This window comes from Thalassophryne amazonica, chromosome 1, assembly GCF_902500255.1.
Source record: "Thalassophryne amazonica chromosome 1, fThaAma1.1, whole genome shotgun sequence".
In the NCBI taxonomy this organism is placed as follows: Eukaryota; Metazoa; Chordata; class Actinopteri; order Batrachoidiformes; family Batrachoididae; genus Thalassophryne; species Thalassophryne amazonica.
Window position 1 is genome coordinate 85,226,312 of NC_047103.1, and position 12,399 is coordinate 85,238,710.

Below are 12,399 nucleotides of genomic sequence, written 5' to 3' on the forward strand. Positions count from 1 at the left end.
TAACACGGTTACCTGAATAAGTATATGTTTTTAGTATTTGTTCTTTCCCTCATTCTCAGTTAATCTTCATTTCTCAGAATAGTCCAAACATGAACTTATGGAGGTCTTTGAAAAGGCGCTGTGAGGCAAACAAGCAAATCTGTCTCCTATTCTGAAGTATAACTACACTAATACTAAGAGAGTACATACACACAGAAACATATGCAAATAGAGGAGAAGAATAAAAACAGCATAGAAAATATTTAAAAAGAAGACATAAATGAGAAGAATAGGTCATGATGTGGGTTGGGAATCATTTGGGGTTTTTTTTTATATTAGTGCTAAACCAATACAATGGGTGAAAGTAAAACAATTTCTCAGAGTAGAGAAGAAGAAGAAGGAAAAAGATGTGAAGTGAAGTGACGATGCTGTGGGAAAGAGGGACTTTTTGCTAAAATTACCTTAAAATGGTGCGTTTTTTTTGTAAATTCTGAGATGTAATTACGAACCTTTATGTATGGCATTAAAACTATTTTTCTGGCATTTCAAATCAGTGTTCATTTATGGAAGACACAAATAGTAATATACAATACTACATGATGACTGTGCCACAATTAATGAAAACTTAACTCATTCCAGCTAACGGACAGTTTTACTCTGTTTATGTGCACTGTAGTGACGTCACAGCATTTCAAACTCAGTGATTGTCAACTTAAAAGCCCTCAGAGCTTTTGAAACTTTCACTTTCAAATATTTCAGATTCGCAATTCATATAGTTTTTTTAAGAATTAGTTATAGGCATTATTTGAAGGAGCTAAGATATGAACAGACATTACTTTGAGAACAATCTGAAGTTTGAATTTTAGTGATAGAGTAATCTATGAACTTCAATCTTTACCAGAGAAATGCCCTCCCTGAAACATGGTCCAATTTGTGGAAAATTTCTGTTCTCACCTCTGTGGTTCATTCCTGGTCATTTTGCAGCAAAGAGGGTGCATATAAGAAGGCTCAATTTTCTGATTTCGAGAAACCCTTGTATTCATTCATTTTCTATACCCGTTTACTTCAATTAAGCCTCATGGGAGGCTTGGAGCCTATCCCAGCTGTCACTGGGTGACAGGTAGGGTACACCATGGACAAGCTACCAGTCCATCGCAGGCCCACATATAGATAGAAAAATTCATTCAAACTCTCCCTCAAACCAACATGCAATAGACTCTCAATAGCACTCCCAGCTCCATTGTTGGCATTTTTTTTGTGTTCTCTGTGCTCATGTTGTGTTCAGGCACTAACTTGGACCAATATGAGGTACCAAAACCTGCACTGTGATTCAGTTTAGTCGACAAAATTGGTTGAGGAACCAGTACTATATTGGAAATTGGTTTTGTTGCCCAACTCTAGTCATGACTGAATGGGAATGTCAAAGCTCACACACAAGAGAGGCTAGTATATAGTAAGACTCCTCTTACCAGGCATCTGTACTCCCTTTGCTTCCTGCTCTCCATTCTCCAATGCAGCACCTGTGTCTGTACACACATACACATAAAAGACAAACAAGAAAACCTATTACAACACTTTACAGCACTAAACTTTGATGAGATAAATTACTGACAAAAATAAATCTGCATCATATTAGCTTTTTTCACTGGAGATAGGACACAGTATGGACGCACGTACATAAAAGGATGTGACTGGAACTCCCTGGTCTACGTTTTAAGGGTTTTGAAATGGAGTCTAGTTAGAGCTACACATTAGAGTGTGCCTGTCATTGCTGTCTGATATACAGTATGTCAAGCAGAGGGCAGCCGATACAACATTTGTTAGTATACATTAGGGGTGTCACAACACATGTATTTGTACTGAACGGGATGGTATACAGGCAACATAGTGCACAGAATACTATTTGTTTTCATAAGTCACTGACATTTCAGCGAGTTGCATTGCTCATGTCTACAGACTGTATCCCTCTAGCCTCGTGCTCTGTGCGGGAGGCGTGGTCAGCCCCTTCAGTGCAGGAGGTGTACTCAGCCCCCTCGGCCTGCTCTCTGTGTCTGACTTCAACAGAGGAAACAGCAAGCCAGCCATTTGAAGCAAGCAACCACATTATTCCACCCAGAAACTTTGGAAGCAGAAATAGAATTAGTTCATTTACCTTTTTCTTCTGAAATATGAGCCTAAAAGTGAAAGTGCACCGATCCGCATTTGTGTTGAATAATTGTCACCGTATGATATCAGATCCCATTCTACTTTAAACAGACAACACCACAACTTGTGGCAAAAATTCACATTCTACATGAATCAGTGTAAAACTTCATGGATGACATGCCCACCAAATAGAGATACTGCTTACAATGATTTCAAATCTGTACAGAGTTACGTTCAATTCCTAAAATTCAACAGCCACCATAAATATCCCTCCCGCGAGCCCATCCAAAAAGTATATCATGACTTATCTAAATAGTGGATATTATGTATCCCCATGGTCCGTATATCCATACCTTACAGCCTATATCACCTTGCTAGTAAATTTAAAAAGTGACCCTCATGTCACACATATTGGTGACCCCTTTTGATGAAGTGACCCATAAATAATTTGCACCTGTACATGTAGCACAATACATTTTTACTAGACTGACTAGTGGAGCTTAATCCTTCTTATTACCTACCCATTAATGATATTTTAAGATCAATCTAGCAGGCATTTTCACTTATTAGTTGGTATTTATTTTAAAACAGTTTTTAATATTGTAATTTTTGTGTTATACACCAAATTTTAACTTGTCTCAATTAAGCCGATTGAAGCCGAATAGCACACGAAGGAGGAACTGCCATTTATGAAAAATCAGAACCACCTTCAACGCCTCATACATCTGTCACTACAATTATTCATGCACACCAGCGGCTGAAAGACAGAGAGTGCACTGTGAGAGCCCATTCGATCCCTCTTGCGGCAGGTGTCAGCCAAATTCCAGGTGACACACACAAACATACAACACAGAGCACTTAGAAAATGTGTGGCCATTTGCGCTGTTAGAACAAAACCAGCTGGATGTAAAATTTGTCTAAGTGTCCACACCAGTGTGGCGTTTTCAAAAAGTAACACAAATGGCGTGTATGTATATTACACATGTGCACGTGTGTCACACCCCCCACACACACACACCCATGTGGTGCGCAGGGGGAGAGCACACTTACATGACATGCTGATGATATGTATTTACAGTATTGATCATATGGGGGCCGGACAGCCACGTCTGAGCGCACACAGCCGGGCTGTAGTGGCTGCACACAGTGCACGTTGGCAGGCTGCCCCATGTGAAATGAACAGTCAGATCATGCAGCAGGCGATCTGAATGTCACATGTGGCCAGCCCGATACATGTGTCCGGCAGAACATGCACGCCACAGGACTATGACAATATGACAAGCCAACAGCACCATAAATATGCCACTTTCAGTCACATATCACCAAAAATATGGTGTAACAAACAAAAGTTATTATGGTGCTTTTCTCTCTTTTTTTTATGCATTTATCTCCTTGTTGATTTTAGCCATTTTATGCTCCTGTCATAAGACAGTGATTGTAGCGCAGTGGAAAAATTTCTGTCTGGTAATCAGAGATTTTGTAAATTACAGGTTTGAATCCCGTGAGAGGCATTTATGTTTTATTTAACCAGGGTTATTTAACCACATGGTCGTGTACTGTATCCCCTTTTATTTATTATTTATATCAACCTAGTGATATTCACTAATTATACAGCTGGTTTTTATTTTATTTTTCTCCACATCAGCAGCCCAGCTGCTTGGAGTGTGTTCATGCATGCACACGATGGTTCATGGTTCCCCATTTCGTGTTTGGTTCGCAGATTTTCTTCCAGTTTCTGCATCATTCGTGTTATGTGTGAAGGGGCCCTTACCAACTACCTCACAAGCTGCGAACAGTATGTGAGACTTCTGTACATTACAGCTGACACTATCATGAGCTGCATGGGGGCACCACAGGGGAAGGTCCTGTCTCCCTTAGGGGAGGTGATGGTCTAATGGTTAAAGTGTTAGGCTTGAGACCAGAGGATCCTCGGTTCAAATCCCAGCCTGACTGGAAAAATCACTAAGGGCTGTTGGGCAAAGTTCTTAATCCCCTAGTTGCTCCCAGTGTGTAGTGGGCACCTTGCATGGCAGCAGCCTGACATTTGGGTGAATGTGAGGCATTGATGTGTAAACCGCTTTGAGCATCAGATGCAGATGGAAAAGCACTATATAAATGCAGTCCATTTACATTTACCATTTTACCCTTCCTGTTCATACTCATACTCTTCCTGTTCATACATCAGGTTCTGGTCACAGTCCTGCCACCTGCAGAAGTTTTTGGATGACTCTGCCATTGTGGGCTGCATCAGCAGGGATCAGGAAGCTGAGTACAGGAGTGTGATGGACAAGTTTGTGGTGTGGTGCAGACTCAACCACCTGCAGCTCAAAATATCTACGACAAAGGAGCCGGTGTTGGACTTCAGTAGACGGAAGAATCATCTTAACCCAGTTCCCATCAATGGAACTGAGGTGGAAAATGTGGATTACTACAAGTACCTGGGTGTCCACATAGACAACAAACTGGACTGGACTGTAAACACAAATGCTATGTATAAGAAGGCTCAGAGCTGACTATACTTCCTCAGATGGCTCAGATCTTTCAATGTCTGCAGAAACAAGCTGCAGATGTTTTATCACTCAGTGGTCTCCGGCGTCATCTTCTACTGTGCTAGGGCAGCAGACTGAAGGCAGCTGACACAAACAGACACGCATCTCACTGCAAAAAGTACTGAAAGAACTGGCCCCTGTTCCTGATTCCCTTCCCCCAACAACCTAAAAAAGACTTCATCAACACCAGCCTATCAATCATGGAGTAGACCAATGCCAACCCAGATGACAAACCTGCTGATTCCTACCTTGCTGATTCCTACCTTGCTGATTCCTAAACTTGTTTATGATGCATCATTTGAAACCAGATGATGATGTAATGATGTTGACGTTTTTTACCAATGCTTGCTTTTGTGCATATGCTTGATTTTATTGAAAGGTTTGATTTCTTTCTTTTTATGTGTGATTGTTTTGTTTTAGAATTTTGACTCACTTGTGTGATCATATATGATCAAAAGGGAGGAATTGTAATGTCAAAATTATTCATTTTATGCCTTACAGATAGACTGCCTAAAACTTTTTTTAAGAACATTCTTCAGCGAGAGTTTTCATGGGACAGCTAAAACAGTTTTAATTACTGGTAAATGTATTCATGTGTGCGTGACTGTTGCTGTGCTACCCTGCCCTCGCTGCTGTACAAAACAGCACTCACACGAGCTACCTTTCACACACACTTATTCAATATCCTGCTGTATTCATTTTTACTTTGTGTGTGTGTTCAAAGCTTTGAATTAAACGCCTGTATTTCTGACAATCTGTCAATTTCCTGACTTCATTTCCACAAACAGCCTCAGACAGCTTGGTCTAAAAGCAGTTTTGGGTCCACACTTGTTTCTTTTAAGCAATGTCTGAGCAAGGGCATAACTTGGTTTTTTGGGGGTTCTAGCTTTAAAATCAGGTCAGTTAGGGTGAGGGAAGCCATAAATATGAAACTGATTAAGGGTCTTGAGGGTAGTAATCTTACCAAAGAAACATGTAGGTTGTGATGTCAGTTTGGGACACGGTAAAGGTAAAGAAATGGTCAAAATGTGTAAGAGAAAATATTAAGCAGTATAACTAAAAAAGTTGGGTTACACGCTAACATCATACACTATAATTTATGAATGCAATCCAATACAGTTTACATAAGCAGCAATAAAAGACATAAATTTATTGACATCATGATACAGATTGAGTATCAGATGTCCTGTGTATCATATCGTATAGAATTTTGAGAAACAATACAAAGCCCTACTTGCATTGTGAGGGGGCATCAGTTTCAATATTTTGGGCATGTGGCATGTTTCTCTATGCACAGTGGTTGGAAAAGGCCAAGGGGGCGCTCATGTTTCACCTGGCTGCAGCAGATGGTTATTTTAGAAATGTGGGAATGGACCAGTTGTCTGCCTGGGTGGCTGACATTCAGGACTCAAGGTGGTTCCATGGTGTCAGGGAAAAGGGTGAAAAAAGGGAAAGAGAGAGACAGCGAGAGAGTGTGAGTTAGAATGTGTGTGCATCAAGATTTATTGATGAGGCTCACTGCAGAGGGGAAGATGCTGTTTCTGTGACATGTGGTTTTGGTCCTGATTGATAACAACTGCCTCCCCGGGGTAGTGCTTCAAAATGTAATATAAGAATAAAAACTTCAAAGAAGCATATTTCTACTTGATGGGTTGCAATATCTAGCCACAATACTCCAAAACACTGCATACACAAAACCAGAAAACAAGGAATAGAGGAACTCATACAAAAGGCTGACAAAATGGCAAGTGTGTATAATGCATACACACCCCTGCAGACAAGCAAAGATGTAATCAAACCCACAGCAGAGTGGGCTTCCCACACTACAGATCAAAGATGAGAGTGGAGAACCATCATCAAAACACATCAGACATCATGATCAACATACTGGGTGCACATTAAGTCTGCGTCAGAGTGCAAAAACAAACAAAAAAAGAAGTGCTTTCTCTGTCTACTGTGTATGCTGACAAAGGAGAATAACTTGTTGACTGCCTCGCCCAGTTTTTTGGGCACTCAGTGTGTCAGCATGTCTGCATTTGTCCAACTGCACACTGCATGCCACAGTCAATCATCAGTACTGCCACCCACGGCCCATCCTGAAGCCTGCTGTCACTGATGAGTGTCCACACACAGTCTGACTGTCTGACCAAAGTGTCTGGGGAACCAAAAATTGCCTGAGAGCTGAGTCATTCCAGGTTAACTGTCACTTCTTTTTATTCTCTCATTTGTTTGACCTTTCTGCCCAAATACCTTATTAAGGATCAAAATACCAAATTGGCTAATAAATACCTACAAGGGGTAATTAAAAAGCTTTGAGCTTGACCAATAAAAATTAGGGTGTGGTTCTCCAACGTTCGCATTCTGAGAGAAAATAATATTTCTCAACATTGCACCCAGTGAGTCAAAATTTCACACATCCTTGAGAAATGTTGGTTTCTCCGAATGCAAAAGATGGAGAACCCATGCCCTACTTTTTCTAGGTCAGGCACAAAACTTCTCAATCGCCCCTCGTACCTAGATAGAAACACTGGTGCTGCACCCAAACAACTAGTTAAGTGATCTTTTACTATAATCTGAGAAATGCTTCTTTTGGGTTTGTTATATGACTCTTCCCAAGTCCTTTAGTTATTTCCCATAAAACATGGAGCTCTATGGATGTAGGTTTTGGAAGTGCTGGGTAAGGTCAAATTCATATTCATAGGTGTCATATGGGTCAAAGGACAAAAGGTATGTTTCTCACCCCAATGTGGTTATTTTAATCAATTTTCAGATCATTTCCATAATGGCAAAACTATGCATTTTCAGGTTTTCCAGGACGTGTGGGAACTCTGTCTTAACATTACTCATGTAGAAGGGATCATCACAACTTCCTCACCTGCAGTGGTGCCATCGTTATCAAGCAGAGGGATGTAGTCTGTCTTGCCTATGGTTTCTCCAACCTGGTCATCAAAGGTCTCAGCCTCCAGCTCAGCCACAAAGTCCCTCTCCACTACGCTTTCCGAGCCCGCCTGGGGGACGCTGTCCGTCAGGGCATCAATAAGACTCAGGTCTAACTCTGCCATGGCTGCACATTAACACAGAGACAGTGGAACAAACAAAGGACCAGTAATTATACAGGAGCCCAACCATGAAAGCTGACATCCAATTGTAACACACACACACACACACACACACACACACACACACACACACACACTATATATATATATATAAACACACACACAGTGGGGGAAATAAGTATTTGATCCCCTGTCAATTTTGCAGGTTTTCCCACCTACAAAGAATGGAGAGGTCTGTAATTTTTATCGTAGACACACTTCAAATGTGAGAGACAGAATTAAAAAAAAAAAAAAAAAAAAATCAAGAAAATCACATTGTATGATTTTTAAATAATTAATTTGCATTTTATTGCATGAAGTAAGTATTTGATCACCTACCAGACAGCAAGAATTCTGGCTCTCACAGACCTGTTAATTTTTCTTTAAGAAGCCCTTGTATTCTGCACTCTTTACCTGTATTAACTGCACCAGTTTGAACTTGTTACCTGTAAAAAAGACACCTGTGCACACATTCAATCAATCACACTCCAACCTGTCCACCATAGCCAAGACCAAAGAGCTCTCTAAGGACATCAAGGACAAAACTGTAGACCTAAACAAGGCTGGGATGGGCTAGCAGCTTGGGGAGAAGACAACAACTGTTATGATTATTTATTTGAAAGAGGAAGAAACACAAGATGACTATCAATCTCCCTCGGTCTGGGATTCCATGCAAGATCTCACTTTGTGGGATAAGGATTATTCTGAGAAAGCTCAGAACTACACAGGAGGACCTGGTCAATGACCTCAAGAGAGCTGACACCACAGTCACAAAGATTACATAAGTAACACACGATGCTGTCATGGTTTAAAATCCTGCAGGGCAGCAAGGTCCCCCTGCTCAAGCAGCACATGTCCAGGCCTGTTTGAAGTTCACTAGTGACCATCTGGATGATCCAGAGGAGAAGGTCATGTGGTCAGATGAGACCAAAATAGCTTTTTGGAATCAACTCCACTTGCAGTATTTAGAGGATGAGAACAACCCCAAGAAAACCATCCCAACCGTGAAGCATGGGGATGGAAACATCATACTCTAGTTGTGCTTTTCTGCAAAGGGGACAGGACGACTGCACCATATTGAAGGGAGGATGGATGGGGTCATGTATTGCGAGACTTTGGTAAACAACCTCCTTCCCTCAGTAAGAGCATTGAAGATGGGTTGTGGCTGGGTCTTCCAGCATGACAATGACCCCAAACACACAGCCAGAGCAACTAAGGAGGGGCTCCATAAGAAGCATTTCAAGGTCCTGGAGTAGCCTAGCCAGTCTCCAGACCTAAACTCAATAGAAAATTTTTGGAGGGAGCTGAAACTCCAAACCTGAAAGATCTGGAGAAGATCTGTATGGAGGAGTGGAGAAAGATCCCTGTTGCAGGGTGCAAACGTGGTCAAGAACTACAGGAAAAGTCTGACCTCTGTAATCGCAAACAAATGTTTCTGTACCAATTGTTAAGGTCTGTTTTTCTAGGGGATCAAATATTTCTTTCATGCAATAAAATGCTAATTAATTGTTTAAATTGTATCTCACAGTTGTATACCCACGATAAAAAATACAGACCTCTCCATTCTTTGTAGGTGGAAAAACCTGCAAAATTGACAGGGGATCAAATACCTATTTCCCCCACTGTGTGTGTGTGTGTACACACACACACACACACACACACACACACACACACACACACACACACACACAGCAGCTGAAGTAAGTATTGAACATGTCACCATTTTTCTGAGTAAATAAATTTCTAAAGGTGCTATTGCCATGAAACTTTCACCAGATGTCGGTAACAACTCAAGTAATCCATAGATGCAAAGAAACCAAAACAAATAATTGCAGAAATTAAGTTATGTGTAATAAAATGGAATGACACAAGGGAAAAACTAGTCGCATGCATTGCTCAGATGTGATTTTGGCCAATTCTTCTGTAGTATTGAGAAAGAAGAGACCTGTCGGTTGTTTAACGCTATTAATAAATGTTCGCTCTGTTCCTATGCAACTTGCCATCTTCCTGGGAAATATTCAAACAAAACTTCTGTGACACAACAGAAATTGGTGACGAGGATGGCATATTGCCTTGTGAAGTGAGTTTTGTTCTGGAGACTAAACTCCCAATGAGACGAGGAGCACATGTACAACCCCTGGCAAAAATTATGGAATCACCGGCCTCGGAGGATGTTCATTCAGTTGTTTAATTTTGTAGAAAAAAGCAGATCACAGACATGACACAAAACTAAAGTCATTTCAAATGGCAACTTTCTGGCTTTAAAAAACACTATAAGAAGTCAGGAAAAAAATTGTGGCAGTCAGTAACAGTTACATTTTTAGACCAAGCAGAGGGAAAAAAATATGGAATCACTCAATTCTGAGGAAAGAATTATGGAATCATGAAAAACAAAAGAACGCTCCAACACATCACTAGTATTTTGTTACACCACCTCTGGCTTTTATAACAGCTTACAGTCTCTGAGGCATGGACTTAATGAGTGAAAAACAGTACTCATCAATCTGGCTCCAACTTTCTCTGATTGCTGTTGCCAGATCAGCTTTGCAGGTTGGAGCCTTGTCATGGACCATTTTCTTCAACTTCCACCAAAGATTTTCAATTGGATTAAGATCCAGACTATTTGCAGGCCATGACATTGACCCTATGTGTCTTTTTGCAAGGAATGTTTTCACATTTTTCACTCTATGGCAAGATGCATTATCATCTTGAAAAATTATTTCATCATCCCCAAACATCCTTTCAATTGATGGGATAAGAAAAGTGTCCAAAATATCAATGTAAACTTGTTCATTTATTGATGATGTAATGACAGCCATCTCCCCAGTGCCTTTACCTAACATGCAGCCCCATATCATCAATGACTGTGGAAATTTACATGTTCTCTTCAGGCAGTCATCTTTATAAATCTCATTGGAACGGCACCAAACAAAAGTTCCAGCATCATCACCTTGCCCAATGCAGATTCAAGATTCATCACTGAATATGACTTTCATCCAGTCATCCACAGTCCACGATTGCTTTTCCTTAGCCCATTGTAACCTTGTTTTTTTCTGTTTAGGTGTTAATGATGGCTTTCGTTTAGCTTTTCTGTATGTAAATCCCATTTCCTTTAGGCGGTTTCTTACAGTTCGGTCACAGACATTGACTCCAGTTTCCTCCCATTCGTTCCTCATTTGTTTTGTTATGCATTTTCGATTTTTGAGACATATTGCTTTAAGTTTTCTGTCTTGACGCTTTGATGTCTTCCTTGGTCTACCAGTATGTTTGCCTTTAACAACCTTCCCATGTTGTTTGTATTTGGTCCAGAGTTTAGACACAGCTGACTGTGAACAACCAACATCTTTTGCAACATTGGGTGATGATTTACCCTCTTTTAAGAGTTTGATAATCCTCTCCTTTGTTTCAATTGACAGCTCTCGTGTTGGAGCCATGATTCATGTCAGTCCACTTGGTGCAACAGCTCTCCAAGGTGTGATCACTCCTTTTTAGATGCAGACTAATGAGCAGATCTGATTTGATGCGGGTGTTAGTTTTGGGGATGAAAATTTACAGGGTGATTCCATAATTTATTCCTCAGAATTGAGTGAGTTCATATTTTTTTCCCTCTGCTTGGTCTAAAAAAGTAACCGTTACTGACTGCCACAATTTTTTTCCTGATTTCTTATAGTGTTTCTTAAAGCCAGAAAGTTGCCATTTGAAATGACTTTAGTTTTGTGTCATGTCTGTGATCTGCTTTTTTTCTATAAAATTAAACAACTGAATGAACATCCTCCGAGGCCAGTGATTCCATAATTATTGCCAGGGGTTGTATAATGGCAACGTTTCGGGATGGAGAAGACCTCCACTTTGACAAAACAGAGGATGAATTTGAAGCCTATGAGTAGAACAATTCTTCATGGTAAACAGACTGAAGTACGGTGATGAAAAGTTGAAAGCAGTGTTTTTGACAATGGTTGGAAAACGGAACCACAGCCTGCTAATGGACTTGTCCTTGCCATTAAAGTCATCTGCATGTAAGTTGACCAACTCGATAAGTCTCCTGCATATGCATTTTGTGCTAAAATCAAACTTTATTGCTTAAAGATATAGGTTTACTACCCGAAAGCAAAAGAGAAGATGAGTGTATCAGTGAATTTATGGCTAGTCTGAGAAAGCTGGCTTCAACATGCAAATTTGAGGCATTTGTGGGCAATGCATTAAGCGATACAGTGGGGCAAAAAAGTATTTAGTCAGCCCCTGATTGTGCAAGTTCTCCTACTTAAAAAATGAGAGAGGTCTGTAATTTTCAACATAGGTACACCTCAATTATGAGAGACAAAATGAGACAAAAATTAAAAAAAAAAAAACAGAAAATCACATTGTAGGAATTTTAAAGAATTTATTTGTAAATTATGGTGGAAAATAAGTATTTGGTCACCCACAAACAAGCAAGTTTTCTGGCTCTCACAGACCTGTAACTTCTTTAAGAAGCTCTTCTGTCCTCCTATTACCTGTATTAATGGTAGGGATGGGTATCGAGAACCGGTTCCTTTCGGGTATCGTTAAGAAATGATTCGATCCACCGACATCAATAACCTTTTTGCTTAACGATTCCCTTATCGGTCCTTCAGAGTGGCCACTGTTTT

At 40.4% G+C, this 12,399-nt stretch overlaps 1 protein-coding gene across 2 annotated transcripts in view; it reads right to left on the bottom strand.

Moving 5' to 3' along the window:
- LOC117512155 (microtubule-associated protein 4) overlaps window positions 1–12,399 on the bottom strand; it is a 418,222-nt gene that overhangs the window by 303,613 nt on the left and 102,210 nt on the right. For both annotated transcript variants that reach the window (XM_034172151.1, XM_034172135.1), the window contains exons 2-3: window positions 7,549–7,737; window positions 1,449–1,505 (exon numbers count right to left, since the gene is read on the bottom strand). In XM_034172151.1, coding sequence (XP_034028042.1) covers window positions 1,449–1,505; window positions 7,549–7,737 — 246 coding nt within the window. The remainder of the gene's footprint in view (window positions 1–1,448; window positions 1,506–7,548; window positions 7,738–12,399) is intronic.